The sequence below is a fragment of the Typopeltis vanoorti genome, chromosome 13 (genome assembly GCF_054136105.1).
Source record: "Typopeltis vanoorti isolate ZY-2024b chromosome 13, IOZ_Tvanoo_1.0, whole genome shotgun sequence".
In the NCBI taxonomy this organism is placed as follows: Eukaryota; Metazoa; Arthropoda; class Arachnida; order Uropygi; family Thelyphonidae; genus Typopeltis; species Typopeltis vanoorti.
The window spans coordinates 102250001-102274253 of NC_143561.1; the positions used below are offsets into that span (position 1 = coordinate 102250001).

A 24253-nucleotide genomic window follows, 5' to 3' on the forward strand; every position below is an offset into this window, starting at 1 on the left:
TTGATATCTTATCTCTTTAAGATCTTGGCACTCTTTATGAATACCACTCCTACAAATCACAGAGTGATTGCTGAAACCATGTAGTGTTCATTGTATCATGGAAGGCAGTGTAATATATTTTCTGTATGTTTTACATTGTAACCATTCCTTATGAGTGCATCTTTTGCTATTTATAGTTCTTCTTTGAATGTCACAGGCTTCTTTATTATCAAACTTGGCAGTGCTTTAATTTTTTAATTATCCCCTATTTCTGTTTCAAGGAAGTATTTACTGATTATGCATGTAAATATCTCTGTGTATTCATTGCTTTGCCAAAACTGAGAATAATGCCACTATTCTTTTTAATTAAGATATTATAGAAAGGTTTCTTCATCATATCATCAGCATATTGTATCCAAATCTTAAGTTTCTATCGTAAATCATTTAGTGTCCAAGGTTTGAAGTCTCCCATAAAGAGACCTGCCATGCCATGGGGAGTGAGATAAAGATAATTCCTTTGCAAGGCCAAATTATATATCTTATATATCTGTATCAGAACAGATATATCAGTATCTGTTCTACAATGGCAAATGAAATCCTATCACCACCCTCTTATGCATTGAATAAGAGGGTGGTGAAAGTGCAAATGGTGGATGAGTTTAAGAAGTGGTATGATAGTTTTGGTATTGACTAGTGTTGACCTCCTATGATGAGTCCTGTGACTCCATGGAGGTCAAGAAGGTAATAATCAACAATTATTTGGCTAGATAATGGAATCCTTTCACTTATATATCTTATTTTTCAAAAATTAAAAGAATACAAGACATTTTGTTATTCTTTATGTTTATAAAAAATGCATCAACTTGAAACCATGTAGATGGCTACATTATTTTCATTTAATATTAATGTTTCAGATGACTTTCAGTTGAGTTCAGAGCTTGGTTTAGCAGGCTTCAACTCTCCAAGTTTATTACACAGTTGGTCAACACAAGGACCTTTGTCTGCTCCTTCTGGGTTATCTCATTCAAGGTAAATGTTGTATTATTTTAATTTCAGTGGATTTTTCTTTCTTCTCAGTTATGATGTTATTTCTTTAATACTGTAATGTTGATAAAAAGGTATAATTCTTATACAGTTATAGAAATTATATAGATTTACTCACAGTTATGCTATACAGCTAATATTGCAATTGACTCTCTCACTAGAGAGAACTCATCTGTACCAAACAACTAGTTCTTTATAGTGAGTAGTTTGTTGTAGTGAATTTTCTTTTCTATATTTTGTGATCAAAACCATTTGCTTCTCTTCCAATAGGAAATGAACAATTCATATGTACATCTGATATATAATATTAAATCCTGTAAAACAGACAAACTGAACATACACAACTCGTATAGCATACTACATAAATATCATTAACTGATCTGTCATAGCATTATAGCAAAACAGGCATACTGAACATACAATTGGTATAGCAGGCTACATAGATTCAAAAGACTAAATAGATATCATTAACTGTATCTGTCATAGCATTAATTAAGTTTACGTACTGCAAATTAAAATAAAGTATAGTTATGATCATTATGGAGCATGACTGTTTTATTATTATTATATCACACCTCCAGGGAGTCCAAAGACTCATCGAGGGAGAACATCTACTCTACAACTCTTCGTCTCACTACTCCACCAATGCCATCTATTGCCGACTACCACCACTAGTACTTTCACAGACAATCACAAACATCCATGCCCATGGCGGGATTTGAACCCGCATCCTTTTGGCTGGAGAGTGGATACGCTAACCACTTGGCCAACCAGGCCGGTTTTAAAACAGTGAAATGTAATGACACAGTATTTATTATTACAACACCAGCATATCTTCATGGTGTTAAATAAAAAAACACATGTTCGAGATGTAGAGCCTGAATTTTTTTTAAATCAATCCCATACACGAGATAGCAGGACCTATAACATGTCATTGCCATATGTGGGGGTGATGCCACATTATCCCAAATTCATACACAGCACTTCTACTCATTACACTTTCTATGCATTTCATTTTCCCACAAATCAGCATGCAAAAACACTTTTCACACATCCTTATGGAACTTCGAGAGATGGTGTTTCCTTCCTTTGAAAAATTCTTTCATCTATCCAGCAGGCTCCTCTTAATATATATACCTTACATACCTTATTCCCTTTTTCTCCTGTTTATCAGAGTGCATTTGACACTCTCTCATTGTCCTCATAATTTACATTCCACAGCACTGAAATTACTTTAATGAGTAATCTGCATCCCTTCTGAGATTTCAGTATCACTCTGGAAACTGGCCAAATCTGTGCAGTGGTCTTAACTGTGGTCTGATCAAAGTCTTATTCTGCACAGATTGACATCATCTGACTTAATATCCATCTAAAGGTACTTAATTTTTCCCAGCTAAACTGTCTTTAATTGTGCCACTGAGCTTGAGGCCTCTTTTTTTTATGTTGTAAAACTCACCTGTCATCAGTTCCTGACTTGGATCCTCAAGGGTGATGTAAAATAATGTTTTCAGAATAAAATTATTTTGACTTCTGTTTTTTTATAGGCACTGCTCTTCTCAACTGGCTTCCATGATTCCTCCACTTTCCCTTAAGTGTGTGTAAGTACCTGAGCATCCATTCACTGTCCAGCTTCAACCATAGCAAAGTAACTTCTCTTCCTCCTTTTTCACTCCTTCTGTATTTCTGGGCTTTGGAGCTATCTTCCATACACAGCTTTCCTTAAGAATTCTAACCTCTTGTTTTAAAAAACATATCACCATGGTGCTCTTTTCTTCTTAACACTTGTCCACATACATAGTGCTGATGTACTTCAGGTTTTGTAGCCTTTTGTATCTTGGATATATATGTATAAACTACCAAATTTTCCCACTTACAGCTGATGTATTCATTGCTAAGTAAAGCCACTCTGTTGTCTCTGAATAGCAAAACTTGAATATTTTCCTTTTTTTTTTTTTCTTTCTTTCTTTCTTTTTTTTTTTTTTCATGCTTGCTTGTAATGTAAACACTTTGTAAAACACACAATTTCTTGCTTTGTCAGGTTATGTACAGCTATCATATTTTTGATGATAAAAAGCATTTCAGCTTACATGGGAAGCTATCTCCTTATGTTAAAATGCAGTTATACTTGGGATTACTGTAGGAAAACAGTAGGACAATTTTAGGCAAATCAGTTGGGCATGTAAAAAGGTGATCCTGATGGGAGGAATATTAATTACAGGAATATAAAATGGAAGGATGAGATAGTGTATGGGAACAAGGAAAGTGAGCTTGTTGAATTTCTAAGAGATAAATATCTTAAGAAGCATGTGACTGAAGCAACTAGAGGCTTTAATGTTTTGGATTTGGTGATAACTTCACAAGATGTAGTTATTAATGCGGTGTTGACACTGCCACCGGTTGGTGAGAGTGATCATGAGGTACTTGTTTCGGAAGTGGTAAAACAAGAAAAGGTTACTGCCAGAAACGGATATATGTGGAACTATAAAGTCGGTTATTATAGGAAGCTTGTAGTCAGTTAGCATCAGTACACTGGGTAGATGAGCTGAGCAGAACAGATGTTGACAGTGCATGAAAATTCACAAGGCAGTATTTGACACACAAGCAATGTATAATTGCATACCAGGGGTTAAGTGGGTAAACAGAGTAGGAGTGAAATAGATGAACAGTGAAATCAAGCAAGCTGTGTTAGATAAGAAAATGCTATGGAAGAAGTACAAGACAGTTAGTGGTGATCAGATCCATGAAGAGTATAAAAGTACAGGCTAGGAAAGTGACAAGTGGTAAACAAAGAAAAGATGCAGTATGAGAGGAGATTGGCTGGTCAGGCCAAGGTTAACTCAAGGGAATTTTTTTTTGCTATATGGCAAGCAAGAGAAAGAATAATTATGGCTGGTTGGCACTGGTGGATAGTCATGGAAGCAGAATAACAGTTGCAAAGGATATAGTGGAGTTAGTGAATGTACACTTTATCAATGTATATCATACTGGTATAAATTATCTGATATGTTATATAGAAGAGAGGCAAGTATTAGGAGAATTGGAAGTGAAAGAATTAAAGGTATATCAGGTGTTGATTAGATTAAATGTTAATAAGGCTGTGGGAATGGGTAACATATCACCATGTATTCTTAAGGAATGTGCACAACAATTAGCTATGCCCTTGACCTGGTTATTTAATGAACATCATGCAGTGGGGATGGTTCCTAAGGAGTGGAAATAAGGCAAAATAGTACTACTCCACAAGCATGGTTCTAGGACAGAAGTTTTCAATTATAGACCAGACTGTATAACTGCAGTTGTAGTCAAGGTGCTGGTAGCCAGTCTATCTTGACTTCAAGTCGAAGTCAAGATAGATTGCCTAGAAATAGAATACAGATTGCCTAGAAATAGAATACAGGATTGGGTTGATGGACATAGCATTCCTTATTATGATCAGCATGGATTTGTCAAGGGTAGGTCTTGTTTTAGCAATTTACTTGCATTTTATGATAAGGTAACATCATATACAGTGATATTCTTGGACTTTGCAAAAGTGTTTGATAGATTATTACTGCATGATAAGTTGATGTACAAGTTGCAGAGGATGGAAATAGATAGTATGTATATTGGTTACATGGATCTAAGATTGGCTCTGAACGATACCATAATACCCAGCAAGTTGTGTATTATGGAGCAGTGTCTTAAAAAGGAAGGTAATCAGGGTGTGCCCCAGGGTTCTGTTCTTGGGCCCCCTGCTGTTTAACTTGTTTGTAAATGATATGTCATGTGGATTGACTGGGGATCTTCAGTTGTTTGCTAATGATTCAAAGTTGGGGAGAATTGTAAGTAGCACTGCTGATGTTAATTCCCTTCAGGAAGATTTGAATAGACTTTTGACTTGGACAAAGGAGTGGAGTTGTAGTTTTAATATTAATAAGTGCAAGGCGTTGCATTTTGGAGTGCAGAAATATAAGTTTGTGTACTATATTGATGGTGCCATACTGCAGGAAGTAGAGGAGATTCTAGATTTGGGAGTGATGGTTGACAGTAGACTCAAGTTTACACCACTTGCACAGGGCATATTGCAAGTGGTTCAAAGACTGCACATTGTAGTTCTACTATGATAAGAATAACTCTAGCATGTAGGGATGAGGATGTGATTGTGCCACTGGTCAGATCATTCTTTGACTATTGTGCTCAAATTTGGTCACCTGGTTAGAAGGTGAGAGGGGAAAAAACCAGAGGCCATCCCTGGAAGTTATGTAAGAATGTGGTGAAGAGAGGTGTGAGGAGTAGATTTTTTACATGGAGAATTGTCAGTGAATGGAATGCATTACCAAAATGTGTTGTTAATTGAATGTTAAGGATTTTAAGATTCGGTATGATAAATATGTTGTCAGTTGAATGAACCTCCCACGATGAATCTGCCGACTCCATGGAGGGTGCAACAATAATAATAATTACATCACCACCTGTGCACTGTTGGCTGGGCTTGTTTTAAGAATAATTGTTCAGCTGCATTTGGTGATAAAGAATAGTCAGTGGTTCTATATTGTTTGGTAACCGTAATCTTTTATTGGAGCTTTTGAACCCTCTGTTTCAAGCAATATAGTGTACTGTTCACATGTAAACAATCAACCAATAAATCCCATCTGATCCTGGATTGTTTAGTAGTTACTCTTCCAGTTATACATAAATGAGAATTAGTTAAATTCATACAAAAAGTAGAGGAAAAATTACGGTATTAATGAGTGATATGGTAGATACATTATTGTAGTTGGAAGAGATGTATAATCCAAAATGCTGACTAGCATTTTGAGAATTAGTAATTATCTCAGTTTATTTTGAATGGCATTGTTTGTTTGTTATGACTAATGTTAAAATGAATAAATTATGGATTAATACATTTCATTATTCTTCATATTACAACAACAATGACAAACGTCTATGTCAGAAAATTTTCATACTTATACTTTAGCAGTCTGCCTACACATGTAACTCTTAATTAATTCTCTTCTGCTGATATTAAATTAAAAAATTTTATTTTTTATTTTTAAGGCTTGATCCTTTCTTATATCAAAAGGCTTATTTTAATTGTGGATGTTATGTTGTATATAAATTGTGTTCTATATAAATTATTATTATTATTTGATGGAAGTTTTTTCACTTGGCTATGCTACCAATTACATATTTGGTTTAATCTTTTATCCAAGTGTAAGCAAACAAAGTTTGCTCCTGAAATATTTTCAGGACTGGGGCAATTCGTGGTAAAGGTGGTATAAGTTCTGGTCACTTGCCTTAGTATCCCATAATGCAAAGCACATATCCTTATGGGTATGCATTAGAAAGGATCACTACCTTTCTAATGCATACCATTAGAAAGGTAGCGATCCGATCACACCATTAGAAAGGATCACTATCGAAGATTGGCTCTGAACGATACCATAATACCCAGCAAGTTGTGTATTATGGAGCAGTGTCTTAAAAAAGAAGGTAACCAGTGGTGTGCCGGTTTCAACCTTTCTTGAGGTCTTGTCAGTGGGAGCTAGACCCATAGAAAAGAATATAATACTTCACCATATCCACTGGTATATCACCATATACCAGTGGATATGGTGAAGCTAAAAAAAAACCTGACCTCCATATGAGACTGGGTAACTCGCCTTTAGCCAAAAGAGACCATTCCTCACATCATGGATGGGAATCGAACGCAGGTCTTTCTGACCAAAGGGTTTCGTCTATATTGACTGACCTACAGAGACTCTCAATTATTATTAAACATCTAAAATAGCTTGAAAATAAAAAAAATTATATCGTACATAGTTTTGGATTTCTGGAAATTATTTCCAGGTATCTTCAAGATTAACAGTAAGAGAAAAGGCCTAATTTTATGAACAAGTAGCTGACTCCTTGGCTTAACTGTAAGGCTACAAATGAAATGATTAACAGTTGATTAAATTTATTATTTATTATTATTTTTTTTTCAAACACTTGTACTGTCAAGTATCATCTCCATCCAGGAGGTTGGCTATTATGGATCTCAATCTATTTCTGTCTTGGAAAGATTACTGACTGAAAAAAAAAAATGTACCTGAATTATCTTGAGCAGAAAGATGATCTATTTGCTGCACTTTTTTTTAAGGTAATGTGGCTGAAATAGTATTAGATTAAAAATGGAGAATGTGCAGAACTAATAGATGTATATGGAAATATGAAAAAAAAAGAATATAATACAGTAAAAAAAATAACAAAAAAGGACAAAAAATAAAAAGACAAGAACCACAGAAAACTTATACTATATTTGGATATCAAGCAGTAATGATGGCACTGACTGTTTTTGAATAAAATTGTCATCAGATCATAGGGGAAGGCTGAAAGATTTAGATTATGTAGGATCTGTACATGTTTATCATATTATTCAGTTGTTTGATGTTTTGATGTTTTTTTTTTTTTTGTTTGTTTTTGCTTTGTGGTTTGAGGTAAGTAGTCAAGCAGAGATATTGCAATCACAGTGATATTCAATTAGACATGATTTCAAAGAACAGATGGTGGAATCTATATAGCTGATATTACCTCTAGATTGATATTTAAACTTCTGATATTGGATAGGCTAAATATTTTTATGTGATTTCTACTTGCCTTTCATGATTGGGAGTCACAAAACAAAAGTTTTAGTATGGAACTCTCATTACCAATACATAAGACATCATCAACATATCTCTCATAATAAGGGTAGGAGATGAGAGTTGTGATTCAGTGTGAGCAAGGAAAAGTTCAGCAGGTTGTTCACTAATGTTTTGGCCTCTTGGAAAACCAAAAATCTGTTTGTAAATAATTTGATTATATTTAAAAAAAAAAAAGGCATGAAATTGGTACATTAATTAGTGAAAGGATATCTGAAGGAGATAATTTTGTAGATTCTGCAAAGTTTTGTCATTTATCAGCAGGATGTGAATAATGATTTTGGGAACATGAATGGATAGTGATGTAAGATTTAAGACAGGAGAGATTGAAGGAGTGGAAATGAATGTGGAAGTGAGTGGTATGAATATAGAAAATGAGAGAATGGGTGTGCAAGAGGAGCAGGGAAACGGCGAGGCTCAGGGTGGACAGGGATACACAGCGTGAGAAAGGTGGATGCTCCAAGAGGAGGTGAGAGAATGTGTAGGCAGGAAAGTAATGGGATGATCAGGGATCAAAAGGAAACAGATGGAATTGCAAAGGGTTCTAAAATGAAGAAGCAGAAAGGGAAATGGCCCCAGTCCAGCATGGAGAGATCACATCAAGTGAGTGGTATCAGTGGAACTAGCTGTAGATACAGAAATGAGTTGTTGTGTTTGTATACCAATGCTAGAAGTATAAGAAACAAGGCGGATGAAATGGTTGCACTAATTGCGTCTGTGCACCCAGAGATTGTCGGAATAAGTGAGACATGGTTAGATGAGGATGACATCCTGACAGGAATAGAGATGGAAAGGTATGATGTGTTTCATGAGGATAGAAGGGGTAAAAAGGGAGGGGGAGTGCTATTGATGATAGAGAAAGAGTTATGTCCATACAAGGTAGAGATGCAAGAGGGAAATGGGGCCAGTGGTTTTGAGGCAGTATGGTGTGAGATAGAGGTGAATAGAATCAAATACTTGGTGGGATGTTGTTATAGACCTGGTAATGTGGATGGTGGTGATAGTGAAATGTATAGTCAAATAAGCCAAGCAAATAAGAAAAGGGTGATCATTATGGGTGATTTTAATTATGGCAATATAGACTGGAATGAAGAGATAGCAACTGGAAGTAAAGAAAATGAGTTTCTTGAGTTTTTGAGGGATAACTACCTCAGACAGTATGTAACAGAGGGCACAAGAGGATTAAGGGTCTTGGATTTGGTCATCTCATCGGAGGATGTAATTATCAATGAGGTATCAAATCATCCACCAATTGGTGAAAGTGACCATGAGGTGATTACTTGGGCGGTTGCCAGCAGTGCAAGGACCCCTGTGAAAAAAGCGTATATGTGGAACTACAAGGGGGGGTGATTATGAAGAGCTCAGGAGACAGCTTGCAGGTGTAGCATGGAATGAGGAGTTAGCTGGAAAAGAGATCAATGCAGCTTGGGGGATTTTCAAAAAATATTTAGTGGATGCAATGTCTAAATGTATACCACGGGTGAGAAGGTTAAATAAGTTAGGTGTGAGATGGATGAATAAAGAGATTAAGCATGCAATACAGAGAAAAAGGGCATTGTGGAGGCAGCATAAGAGAAGTGGAAGTAACCAATTTCATGAGTTCTACAAAGACCAGGCAAGGAGAGTGACTTGGTTGGTGAGAGTAGCTAAAGAGAGGTATGAACAGTAGTTAGCTAATGAAGCTAAAAAGAATCCTAGGGAGTTCTTTCGATATGTAGCCAGCAAAATAAAGAATGATTATGGAAGGATGACATTGATTGGAGGAAATGGTATAAAGACAGCTGTTGCAGAATGTGTGGTGGAGATACTTAATGAGCAGTTCATAAAGATCTTTCAATCTTGTGAATGTGACTTCATGGAGAGATTAAGAGCAGTTGATGATGGGGAGGAGAGACTGACTGTAAGTGAGCAAGAGGTGTTTGGGGAGTTGAGTAAACTAGATGTAAATAAGGCTGTGGGACTTGATAATATATCACCACGTATTCTGAAGGAATGTGCCAGAGTGTTGACACCTGCCTTGACATATTTTTTTAATACGAGTCTTGCACTTGGTCAAGTCCCTAAAGAGTGGAAGGAGGGCAAGATTGTGCCACTTCATAAAGGAGGTGATCGAACTCAAGCATCAAACTATAGGCCTATCTGTGTGTCAGGTGTTGTGGTTAAGTTGTTGGAGAAGCTTGTGAGAACTAGGATCCAGAGTTAGGTTGACGACAATGGTATAATCTTTGATGGACAGCATGGATTTGCTAAAGGGAGGTCGTGTTTTAGTAATCTACTTACTTATTACAATAAAGTGACTGCTTCCTTGGACAGAGGAGAAGGATACACAGTAATATACTTGGATTTTGCAAAAGCTTTTGATAGAGTACCTCATGATAAGTTGACAGTCAAACTAGAGCAGATGGGGTTGGATATTAGATTAGTGCATTGGATTGGAGACTGGCTATCTGATAGGTATCAACAAGTTGTGTATGGGGGTGCAATATCCAGGAAAAGGAAAGTCACTAGTGGAGTGCCTCAGGGATCTGTTTTAGGGCCATTACTATTTAACTTGTATATTAATGATATTGGCGAAGATTTGGATGGAGATATTCAGTTGTTTGCAGATGATGCAAAGTTGGGACGAACCATAAAGAGTAGTGAAGATGTTGTGGCCTTGCAAGAAGACTTGAATAAATTGAGTGATTGGGCAAGCAAATGGGGATGCGAGTTCAATGTTGCAAAATGTAAGGTTTTAAAATTTGGAAAACAAAGATGGGACGCAGAATTTATGCTTGGTGAGAATATATTGTTGGAAGTAGAGGAAATAAGAGATCTGGGAGTGATAGTGGATAAGGATCTAAAATTTAGGGGACACATCGCCAAAATTGTGAAGACAACACAAAGACTTCTGGGAATGATGAGGAAGACACTGACGTGTAGAAGTAGGAAGATTCTTGTTCCATTGTATAAGGCTTTGATTAGGCCACACATGGACTATTGTGCCCAGATTTGGTCACCTGGTTTTCAGAAGGATGAAGAGATGTTGGAAAGGGTGCAAAGGCGACTGACTAAGATAGTTTCTGACCTCTGGAATGTCGAGTATGAGGAAAGATTGAAAAGATGTAATTTGCAGAGTCTAGTGGAGAGAAGGAAGAGGGGAGATATGATAGAGACCTACAAGTTGGTGAGGGGTTGTTATAGGATCAATGGTGGAGAAGTTCTACATAGAATAGTGGGAGATCAGGGGAGAACCAGAGGTCATACCTGGAAACTGTATAAAGAGGGTGTGAGTAGGGGAGTGAGAGGCAGGTTTTTTTCGTGCAGAGTTGTGAATGATTGGAATGCCTTGCCTGAGAGTGTGGTGTCTGTAAGGAGTTTGAATGTGTTTAAGACCCGGTATGATGAGATGTGTGTGAGATAAAAGGACCTCCTAGATGAGTCTTTGACTCCATGAGGTCTTGTTTTAATAATAATAATAATAATAAGTCCGTGCGGTTAGCCTAGTGGCTGTGCACTTCGCAACCATATGCCTGGGGAAGGAGTGTCCTAGGTTCGATTCCGATTGGTGACGTGAGAAGCTGAAGGATCTTCCTCAGCCATAGCCAAGTTAACCAGTCTTGGGCATGGATAGAAGGGTTTTTCCCCCCAATTTATCCTGGAGTTTTTCATCCCGCAAAGCAGGCAAACCAGCCTCAAGAACATAGGATATAGGATACACCAGGTCATCGGGCTGACTACCTTATCCTGTGTACGGTTTGAGGTCCGATGATTAACAAACCCTTGACACTGCAAGGTAAAAGAGGGAAAAAGGAGGATGAGAGGAGATGAGATAATGATAGTGTATAGGGAGGAAGCATTGAAGGAAGAGATAATATTGTCAATCAATATGATTATTTCTTTGTAAGTGGAGGTTTCTGTGGTTTAGAAGTTCATAAGGCATATTCCGGTAATTGGACCACATTTTTTTTATTAAACTAAAAGCACAATAAAGAAATAAAACCCGACAAGTTTCTTAAGTCTTTTGACTTGCATCTTCAGGGATAAAAGGTAATTGACAGTTAAAACAACAAAAAAGAGAAATTAATAGTTCATACTATACAGTTGTAGCCGTCTGACTGTTCATAAAATTAAAAAAATCAGAATGCAGATTCAAAGCAGTGCTAAGTTTAAACAATGCTGACTGATGCCACGTTATATTGTTCATGATCATAATGTCCGAGGTCTGACTGAGATATATTTTTTATGAAAGCTGACCAAGCTTGGTGTAGAATTAAGCCTTGGTTTTTATTGCATTGTGTTGGAATTCTAAGCATGTTTGCATCTTCTTTAAATTTCCTTATGTAACAGTTTTTTTCTATATAAGACATGTTTGTTTTCCGCCAGAGTACATTGTGGCCAGTGGAAGTGGTATGGAAAGCTAGACCTGATTTGTGTTCTCTTCTGTTTTGTACATCCTTTTGGTGTTCGTTCATGTGTATTTCCCCAGATCTTCCTGTCTGTCCTACGTAGCAGATGCCACAAGAACAATAAATTTTATAAACACCTGTTTTTTTAAAGGATGATGTGGAGGTTTCAGGGGATATAGAAATCTTGAAATTTTTTCCAGTGGCAGAAAGGCTACTTTGATGTTATGTTTGTTTAGTAATTTAGCCATCTTGTCTGTAACATTCTTTATATATGGAAGCACGATGGCATTTTTGAAATCTTGTTTCTGTGAGATGCTTGTAGGAGGTGTGTGGAGGATTTTTTTTGATAGTCTTGGGTACATAACCATTTTTTTTGAGGATATATTCTGTGCTGGAAATATTATAAACTCTGTCCCTCAGGGTTTTTATTAGACCTATTTTTTGCAAAGAGTGGTGGTGTGAGGCCACATTAAGAAATCTTCCTGTGTTGGCGGGTTTTCTATATATTGAGAAAGAAAGTTTATTATCTTTTTCATTGACTTCTAATAGGGTGTCAAGAAAAGGAAGTTTTCTAAGTTCTTCTTGTTCTAAAGTAAATTTTATATTCTTATGTAAATTATTCAGGTAATCTTTGAAAGCAATTAGTTCATCTCTTGTTCCTGGCCAAATGATGAAAATATCGTCTACAAAGCATTGCCAAATTTTTGGTTTTTTATGATAATTGATTAAAGCATTATTTTCAAAATTTTCCATAAATAGGTTAGCTAAAGCCAGAGAGAAGGAAGAGCCCATAGCCATTCCTTATTTTTGTTCCCAAAATTTCTCTTGATACATGAAAAAAAGTATTATTTATACAATGTTTATAAAGATCTACGATGTCCGGAGGAAAGAGGTCTTCAAGGAGATTCACAGTTTCTTGGAACATTTGTAAATAGGCTGATAAGGTCCAATGTAAATATCTTTTACCTTCTCAATAAAATGTGAAGGAAAAACATCTTTTTGATGAAAGAAGATGTTTTTCCTGTGTGAGGTAAAATCATGTTAGTGAGATGTTTTTCCTTTGTGAGGCAAACTCATGTTAGATCTTGTTTCTCACAGAAACAAGATTTCAAAAATGCCATCACGCTTCCATATATAAAGAATGTTACAGACAAGATGGCTAAATTACTAAACAAACATAACATCAAAGTAGTCTTTCTGCCGCTGGAAAAAATTTCAAGATTTCTATATCCCCTGAAACCTCCACATCATCCTTTAAAAAAAATCAGGTGTTTATAAAATTTATTGTTCTTGCGGCATCTGCTGCGTAGGACAGACAGGAAGATCTGGGGAAATACACATGAACGAACATCAAAAGGATGTACAAAACAGAAGAGAACACAAATCAGGTCTAGCTTTCCATACCACTTCCACTGGCCACAATGTACTCTGGCAGAAAACAAACATGTCTTATATAGAAAAAAACTGTTACATAAGGAAATTTAAAGAAGCTGCAAACATGCTTAGAATTCCAACACAATGCAATAAAAATCAAGGCTTAATTCTACACCAAGTTTGGTCAGCTTTGATAAAAAATATATCTCAGTCAGACCTCGGACATTATGATCATGAACAACAGAACGTGGCATCATCCAGCATTGTTTAACTTAGCACTGCTTTGAATCTGCATTCTGATTTTTTAATTTTATGAACAGTCAGACGGCTACAACTGTATAGTATGAACTATTAATTTCTCTTTTTTGTTTAACTTTCAATTACCTTTTATCCCTGAAGATGTAAGTCAAAAGACTTACGAAACTTGTCGGGTTTTATTTCTTTATTGTGCTTTTAGCTTAATAAAAAAATGTGGTCCAATTACCGGAATATGCCTTAAGAAAATACTCTGAAAGAATAGTAAAATTGAAACCTCTACTTAAGACCTATGTTTCATCTAGAGATAGCACTTGGATTGATATATTTATAATTGGACTAAATTCCCTATGTTTGTTGGTATTGTAAATGGTAGAAGTATGGGTGAAGGGCAGAGGAATTGTATGGCAATAAATTTATTAGCATATTCCATTTTGTATTATGACACTCTTCTTAAATTGACTATCTAACTATTATTCAGGATTATCTTACCCTTAGCCCATTAATGGTATTAATGTGCTATATATTTCCAAGTTTTCTACTTCATATTGATAGAATCATTAAAAAAAAAAAACAAAGGAAGAAAGATAGATAATATGAGAACCCTTACCTGAGGGAGTATATGACACTATTTTAAGTCACTTCAGGATGCAGTAAGCAGAGTGTTAGCTTAACATTGGACAAGCAAAGTCGTCTACTGTTTAATAGCATTCACTTATGACATAGTGAGAATTGAATCCACATCTTATGTGAAAAAAGCAGAGATGCTATTTACTTCCCAATAAGAGGATCAAATATCCTCATCTTTCATATGACAGTGGTTGTGGTTGTTTGGATATATAGCCAAAATAACTCAGGCTGTGAGGCCAATCTCTTAATGCCTTTGTTTTGGCTAGTTTGCATATGTTGGCAGGATAGAATTTCTGGGAAGATGATGCTATTACTTCTATGGGAATCTTTCTTAACTCACCTTCAACTAAAGGTGAGTTAAGAAAGATTCCCATAGAAGTTTGTGTGGATCTACCTCTACACATCCTAGGTAGATCCAAATCCAGGTCTTTCCAACGAAAGGGCATCGTCAATACTGACAGAGTCACGGAGGCTTCATGTAATAGTGGGATTATTAATCAACTTACTGATATTATGATGCACAGCTAGGGAGAACTGTGAGGAGTGAAGCTGATTTGATAGTCTCTAGAATGATTTTACATACAAGGCTGGAATGCTGTGTGTTTGATTGGTGTAATGTGTATTGAAGTAGGCAGTAAAGTTAAGGTATTTGGGGATGAGTGATGAAATAACAAGAATGGAAATTTAGGAGACACATTACCAATATTGTGAGGATAACATGGTGGATAATGGTAACAATACGGAGGATATTAACATAGAGAAAGAAAAACAATATCGTGTTTTAAACAAAACTATGATCGCACTGCATCTGGACTTTATACATATGAGGATATTTTGAAGAATGCATAGAAGTATGAATTAATTTCCTTTAATTATATAATTACCTTTTACTCATCTTTACGATCGTATCAAGGAAAAGGATATTGTTATAGAAATGTATTATTATTATTATATCTCCATGGAAATTGAAGACTCATCACTGGAGGCCCAGACTAACACTATACACACAATACCTTTGTTTCAATAATGAAATACTGTGAGTTGGCATAATCAAAAGAAATATAAAAGATATATATATATTTATTTATTTAATAAGTTAGGAAATTATTTTACCTTATTTAGTTATCTTACATTAGTTACTTAGGTAGCACTTTTCAGAATTGTCTGTTATTGTTTAATTGCCATTCTGTGATCCTGTACTGATGCCTATGATACTTAGGCACAAATTCTACATTAATAAAGTTTTTTACATGACTTTTTCTCAGTTTTTATGTTTCTTTTGAATACACAATACCTATTATATGTCTGGCAATCTATTCTACTTGTTCACCACTCTTCAAGTGAAAAGTCTAGTCCTTGACACCCTTGCTTACCACACTCTTACTCATTTTCCAGGGATGTTTCCCCTTGTTCTTTATCCTGCAGCTAAGTAAAAATTTTACTTTGCATCAGTCCTTTTAGCAACTTATCCATTTCTGTCATGTTTTCTCTTTTCCACTTATTAACCAACTTCTGCAGCCCACAAACACTTGATCTATACTTATCAGGAGTATTCAACAAACAACTTTCCATTATGATCACTTGCCTCTAGATATCCACTCCACCTCTTCCTTGACCTCCCCAAGAAACCTAGGTGATCAGATCTGTTCATAGTTATATATGTGACTATAACAAAACCTCATAAAAGGGAATGATAACTTCCTTATCTTGGTTAATGTGTTTGTTAATAACCAAGGAATCCTGTGAGCTGATTTGGCATAAGTAACTCACAGGATAGTATCCTCTCTGAACTCCAAAAAAATATCAGATATATGATACTTCCAGTCACTTTTGCTGGCAGCCAACATATTGCCTGTACAGGCATCAATATATTAGCTTATATTATTAAATATATTAAGAAATAATTAATTTGCAAGTCTTTCCAAGTCCCTTTGGGCAATTATTATTATTATTTTTTTATTAATTTAAATTTTGAATTTGGGACTTTTTTTTTTATGTGAATTCCAATAACGAAAGGTTCTACACCTATAGTATATTAGTACCATGGGCAGGCTAAGAAGTTTTTTATATTTCATATTTGTTGATATGTTTTGGATAATTCATGATAAATATAAACACACATACTAAGAAATAGCTTTTGCTGCAATCATTTACAATGCTATCTATCAACAGCTGCTTACAGAATATCTCAGAGACATACTGTTTAAAGTATGATGCCTGCAAATGCCATTGGCAGTTACAGCCCACCTAAAGAGTGGTGTTATGCTACTTATCAGTGTCACTGTCAGCAAAAGTAAAGTTTCTTTTTGTTCTATATAGAGACTGAAACACCAAATGTTTAAAATTGCTGCCATAGAAAATTATATCATGATTCTTTATGTGTTCTCAAGGATACTTTAATTATTATTATTATTACATGACACCTCCAGAGAGTCCAAGGACTCATCGAGGGAGGACATCTACTCTACAACTCTCCACCAACGACAACAAACCACAACTACATCAATGCCACCTACTGCCCACCACCACTAGTTTTTCCACAGACAATTACAAACATCTATGCCCACATGTAAGTATACCCTGATATATATATATCAGGGTATACTTACATTCGATATAAATAAAGAACAATAAGACTTTCTCTTAATGCTAATCTTAATAAAGGGAATTTCTTAGAGGATGCCTGTGTATCCTAGTGTTGGGATACTACTATAACAAAACTACATAATTTATTTACCCAGCTCTTTAATAGGTTTTTCTTTCACTTGCCTCAAAATGAAAAGGTACTTTCATTTACTGTCTTAAAAAAGACATTTTTATAAAAAAAAAAATCTTTAAATCAAATATAATATTTAATATCAAACAGCCATAATTTAACTGGCCTGCTGTAGTGTTTGTCATGTGACAAATGTGATAATGAATGGCATCACTGCAAGAATGATAATTCATTATCACTGAAGTTTTGCATTATTACAAATCTAATCCAAACACAATCTTGTTGTTGGATTAGTAGACTATAAGTTGTCTGCTTGAGGAGGGACTGGGAACAACATGTTTCATAGTTCTAATATTCAAGTATATATACATGTTAAATAACCTTACAACAAAAATATTAAAAATGTGTGCATAGTGTGTGTAATAAAGCTGTTAAGCATTAATTAATTTTTTTAATAGATGAATTGATTTTATTACCTTGTAAATAGGTTACAATAATTGGATGATCCTGTCTGAACAAAGCAGTGGTCATTTAGTCTTCTTAACAGTATCTTTTCTATTTTATAAATTTCTTTATCAAAAATTAAATTTTAATTAAACATTATGAAATTAAAGCTAAAAAGATTATCTTAAATGATACCGCTTAGCATGACCCAACATTGATTTCTTAGAATATCTGGAAATGGGCGAACCTGACTACTGGACCTGCTTTGCAGACAGGGTCACACATGTAAGTATGTTTTGAGTTAAATATAATTTAGACTGAAAAGCATCTTCACTCTGACAGAAAAAGTGCATATAAGAAATTGAGATATATCAGAGTTTCAAATTTAGTAACATAATTTATTGCAGTTTTTTTTTTAAATCTGTTTAGCACTAAATTAATAATTAGCAGATAAGAATAATTTCAAATTATGGTTTACTAAATATTAAAATATTTTGTAATGAAGTTTGGACATTTGTAGTTAATTTAATTTGAACTCATAAAATCAGAATGAAAGCATTTCGTGATCTAGTTCTTATAAAATTACATAAAATTGTGTAAAACTAATATATTAAATTTCATTATCTTTTCTTGGCTCTTATGTTTAGCCTTTAATGCCTTTGGGAAGAGACAAGATAATTAGAATTTTTAAATATTAGTTATCTTATTTCCAGATTTTATTTTTTTAAACCACTATCCTACTATTTTTATTTCTCTCAGCATGAAACTACTTTATTGTAGTGCATTGAATTTAGCCTTAACCCAATGTCAGTTTGAATCACTCTTATTTATTTATTTTTATATGAATATACTCACAAAAAAGGTGAACTTATTCGCAAACATGTCTTCAGTGGGATTCAAACCAATCACCTGTTGGTAGGAGACTAGAAGCACTATCTACTCTCCAAACAGGCTGGCTGAAATTTATTGAAAATTTGGTTTATAGAAAATTTACTACTCGGTGTTCAATAAAATAAATGTAAAAATATAAATATAGTTCATCCCCCCCCCCAGAATACTCTTATACAAATATGGGTCTTCAGTCTATTTCATATGACTTTATGAAAGTTTTATTCAGATAAGAAAATAACATGATATAATATGCAACTATACGATCAATAAATAGAAGCAGGATTGCTTTAGGGTCAAAGCCAGATGTCAGTATAGAATACTGTTTAGTCAGCAATTTCATTTAGCTGACTAAATAGTATATTGTCTTATAAGTTATAGACATAGACAGCCAAATACGCAAAGCTGGTATCATAGAGAGGCAGTTGAATAAATTTATAGAGAATAAGGGAGAAAATAACCAAAACACTAAATTATCAGTATACAAGACAGTGTTCAAAACTATTTTAAATTATGGATGTGAGAACTGGATCAGAAATAATGCAGTTGATCAAAGACTAGAAACTATAGATGTGAGAGTCTGCAAAAAGATTAAGAGTGAAAAGGTCGCATTAATGACAGTATTATATTAGCAAGGAACTGACATTGTTAGCATTCAAGAATATGTGAGAAGAGCTAATCTAAGGTAGTATGGTCACTTAGCCAGAATGGGAGAGGAAAGATTAGCAAAACAGGTGTTTGATGTCAAGATCATAAGAAAAAGACTCAGAGGAAGATAGATCTAGATGGATTGATTCAGTCAGAAGTGCTTTAGAAGACTGATATATAAGATCCTGACAAGTAACTGGCCAATATGGAGGAAAATTGTTTATGGGAAGTTAATGTAGCTGTTGTGGTATCCTATATATCTCTCTTGAGGGTTCATATCAGAAATTTGGTAATGATAATTTTATTTATTTATTTATTTACCATTGATGACACAATGACCATGAGGCCTATACAGCAGATATGGTACCATCATGTTAAACCAGTATAATACTATTGGTTGTAATGTACTTTCTGTAAATTGTTTGTGTTCTCTGGCCAGTTTGAATGTATGTGGGATAAAGATGATATTGAATCAAAGTACCAAAAAAAGGAATAAGAAAAATGAAGCAATGAAAATTGCAGATTAAATTTAAATACAGTCAGTTCCCGACTTATGTAGATCAGACTTATGCCAGTCTGGAGTTACAAACAATGTCGGGAAAGCTGCCATTGAAACTTTATGTCAATGAGTGGTTATGGACATTCTAAGCAAAACTTCCAATGAAATTTTTCTGAAACAGCATGTTCACAGCATATCATTCAGATATACTGCCAACTCATTTATTTCTGTAGTCTTCAGTGATTGGATAGCTACATTTTGATATCTTTTTTTTTATTATTTATTTTATTTTATTTTATTATTTTTATTGTACTGTGATTTACAGGGTTAAATAATGGAAGTAAAATACTGTAGCACCCACTTGTAAATGTAATAAGACTGAACTCGAGATAAATTGAACATCATTAAGAATTGCAAAAATTATGATTGAAAGGCAGTGCAAGTCTATCACATGACTTTGACTACATCAACAGTGAAAACAATTGTTAAGGATGAACTCACATTAAAGAACATTTTAAATTATCAGAATCATATAAAATCTATTGTTATAAATGTTTTAAATTGTTTTCAAGTTATTTTTTAAAATTTATGATTTTCTTAATTTATTTATGCCACTTACGAAGAAGTTTTTTTTTTTTTTTTTTAATTTCATTTTTCAGCACTTAACATTACATTATAAACATTTCTTACTGATTCGGTAAACTTCTTTCAGAGCGATCTGACTTATGTACGTTTTAACTAACAAACAGTCCTCAGGGAACACAACTCATCCCTAAATCGGGGACTGCCTACATTTAATTTGAAAAGCTTCCTTGCAAAGTTGGATATAAAAATTATTTTATAGATTTTAACAAATGTCAAATGAAGTTATGGGAAAAAAATTAGAAGAAACTTCAAAAAACAAAAACGTTATCAGCTTGGGACATGAAATGTTCAATGGACATTATCCCAGCCATATCTTTGCATATTAGGTCGGTATTAGGTCCAGTGACTTGCTATGATTTAGAAACTTCGATTTTTATGTATGTAATTTTTGGATGATAGGGAAGTTAATAATCTGTTTTGCAGGAGGAAAATCTTGACACTTCATATGGAACTGGTGAACTCATTTTAATTTAAAGAGCTTCAGAAATGTTACTTTTCTTAACATTGCTGGATCTAAATACAGATTTGCAACTGAAGGAGCATTGTTACTGTTAACTATGCTGTGGAGTTAATAGAGGATATCAAGAAGATAAAATTCAGAATTATTTAAATCAAACATTGATTCCATTAGAATCAAATACAAATGTTTATAACAGCATTTTAGATTTTAAGGTGGGGGTGGGGGGCATGCTTCTCATTTCAGTCATATAACATATTATAGATTTAGTTCACTGTGATATTTGCTTTCTTGCTATGGAAGGAGAGGAATGTGAAGAAAGTGATATATATCAGAAGGTGAAAGATACTGATATACTCACAGTTATATATATATATTATTATTTTTTATCATTATTATCCTGAGACTCCATGAAGTCAAAGACTCATCTAGGAGGTTCCTTAGTCATACACACAGCTCATCATACTGCACCTTAAATACATTCAAATTCTCTGCAGACACTACACTCTCAGGCAGGGCATTCCAATCATTGATAACCCTGCATACAAAAAACCAGCCACCATTTTATGAAAAACGTTTTCAACATTGATCCTCTAACAACCCTTTAGCAATAATAGATTTAGTTTAATCCTTTATCCCAGTGAGAGCAAACAAAGTTTGCGCCTGAAAAATATCTTCAGGACTAAATATAGTGTTGTACTATCTTATCCAGTAAGTAGTGCAACACCAAGGCAACTCGTGGCAAAGGTGGAGCAAGCTACCAGGCACTTCTAACCCAGTATCTCCCATAATGCAAAACACATTTCCTATGTGGATATGTATACTGTTATGCATTAAAGGGATTGGCCATCTACCCAGACTAGTTTCGACCTTTATTGAGGTCTCTTCAGTGGGAGCCAGGCCCAGAGCTGGAGATACCAGGCAGAAGCAGTAGCAAGTCATCTGTGCCTATGGGAGTTGCCAAAAGGTTTATCACCTTTTTTTAAAACTTTACTCTGGATTTAGAGAAAGATGTTGAAAATTTATTTATATCACTAGGTTAGACTATAATAGATTTAGTTTAATCCTTTATCCCAGTGAGAGCAAACAAAGTTTGCGCCTGAAAAATATCTTCAGGACTAAATATAGTGTTGTACTATCTTATCCAGTAAGTAGTGCAACACCAAGGCAACTCGTGGCAAAGGTGGAGCAAGCTACCAGGCACTTCTAACCCAGTATCTCCCATAATGCAAAACACATTTCCTATGTGGATATGTATACTGTTATGCATTAAAGGGATTGGCCATCTACCCAGACTAGTTTTGACCTTTATTGAGGTCTCTTCAGTGGGAGCCAGGCCCAGAGCTGGAGATACCAGGCAGAAGCAGTAGCAAGTCATCTGTGCCTATGGGAGTTGCCAAAAGGTTTATCACCTTTTTTTAAAACTTTACTCTGGATTTAGAGAAAGATGTTGAAAATTTATTTATATCACTAGGTTAGACTATAATAGATTTAGTTTAATCCTTTATCCCAGTGAGAGCAAACAAAGTTTGCGCCTGAAAAATATCTTCAGGACTAAATATAGTGTTGTACTATCTTATCCAGTAAGTAGTGCAACACCAAGGCAACTCGTGGCAAAGGTGGAGCAAGCTACCAGGCACTTCTAACCCAGTATCTCCCATAATGCAAAACACATTTCCTATGTGGATATGTATACTGTTATGCATTAAAGGGATTGGCCATCTACCCAGACTAGTTTCGACCTTATACAATGGAACAAGAATCTCCTTACTTCTACAAGTCAGTGTCCTCTGCATCATTCCCAGAATTCATTGTGTTGTCCTTACAATTTTGGCAATGTGTCCTCTAAATTTTAGATTCTTATCCACCATCACCCTAAGATCTCTTATTTTCTCCACCTCCAACAATATATCCACACCAAGCATAAATTCAACATCCCATTTTTAAAATTTTCTCAAATTTTAAAGCCTTAACATTTTGCAACGTTGAACTGGCATCTCCACTTCTGTGCCCATTCACTCAATTTATTCACATCTTCTTGTAAGGCCACATCTGAATATGTATATATAAGTTTTCAAGTTGATAAAACTGTAAAAACAGAAACAACATACTTGTATGACCCCCAGAATAGTTGCTAAAAATGATTAGCTGGCTCCATTCAGAATTTAGTGAATTAGATTATTGAAATTAAAATGAAAAATTAAATTTAAAAAATAATAGAAAGGGATGAAATGAAATTACATCAAGTATTACTAGATGATTTATGGGCAATGGACAATAAAGAGAAGCTAAAAATAAGAGAACTGTAGAGAATTTAACTAGTAGCAATTGATGTAGTTCCTGTGTTTAATTTTTTTATTATTATTTTTATTAGCATTATTATTTTTTAATTAAAATTTTTCTTCTTTTTTTTTACTTCCCATCATCAGAGGTCAGGCTAGGGCAGTGGTTAACAGGGCAATTATTACTAAAGCATATTGTGATGTAACTTGTACTCCTGCATGTGTGTATTCTGATGATGACTTTGATGTAATAATGAATTTTGTGAAGAGTATGAAGAGCAGGCCTGAAAGGTTGGTAAGGATAGCAGAAGTGCAGTATGAGTAGAAATTAGCAAAGCAGGCCAACCAAAAATGTTAGCGAGTTTTTTGATATGTGGCAAGTAGAAGGAAGAATGATTATGGTAAGATGATGTTAATATATGAAGATGGTAGATTGGTAACTGCTGCAGAGAGCATATTGAAGTATTCAGTGGAGGACAATTCAGGAAATGGGAAAGGGAATGGGAAATGATGGCTTACTGAGCAAGCAGGTGATATAAGAAGAATTAAGTAACTTGATGTCAGTTAGCAATAGGACTTGATATATCACCATGTATCTTAAGAGTATGATCCAGGGAGTTGGCAGTAGCCTTGTCAATCCTGTTTAATAACAGGTGTGCCAAAGACAAGAGGCCATCCAGCAATTTCCAGGGTGGCCTTGTATCCTTGTTCCTTCCTCCTCATTCTTCCAGATGAAAAACTCCCCAGTGTCAATCTAGTAAATGCCTCAGAACAGCTTAAATGTCACAATCATATCACCCTTTTGTCTCTTTGCCACAAGACTGCACATTGTATGCCCTCATTCTATCCTTATGACCAATGTTCTGTAGACCCAGTATCATTTTTTGTTGTCTGAATACTCCTTACAGCTGAATATATATCTTCTCTTCAGATCTAAGTGACCACATCTACATGTAATATCCATCCCATTCAGTTCAAACAAAACACTCAGAATGTTTTATGGTTTAGGTTTATGTCATTTGAATTAGTGATCTGTGTGTAGTGAGAACTTGTGTGTCTCTATTGAGCTAATCTACCTGGTGATAAATGTATCAAGCAATGACATAATTATTGAAGGAAACTGGTAACATTGAGAATCACCAATTTATAGGATGCCCATTTCTTTCCAGAATAGGAGTTTGGATAGCAGGACCCTCATACCATAGTCCCAATCATACATCCTTAAGATTTTTTTTGTCTGCTATAGAGATACATAAAGGATAAAGTACATAAATTAGAGCTATCAGATTTTGGAAATGTGGAATCACTTGGTAGTAGCAGAGTTACTAATTGAATGTATGCC

General features: G+C 34.8%; 1 protein-coding gene across 6 annotated transcripts in view; it reads left to right on the top strand.

The window, feature by feature from the left end:
* LOC150100421 (myocyte-specific enhancer factor 2-like) overlaps positions 1-24253 on the top strand; it is a 287084-nt gene that overhangs the window by 257021 nt on the left and 5810 nt on the right. For 5 of the 6 annotated variants that reach the window (XM_090402909.1, XM_090402910.1, XM_090402912.1 and 2 more), the window contains one exon: positions 894-1008. In XM_090402909.1, coding sequence (XP_090259035.1) covers positions 894-1008 — 115 coding nt within the window. Of the gene's footprint in view, positions 1-893; positions 1009-17718; positions 17778-24253 lie in introns of all 6 variants that reach the window. The other variant, XM_090402913.1, reaches the window with a different exon arrangement.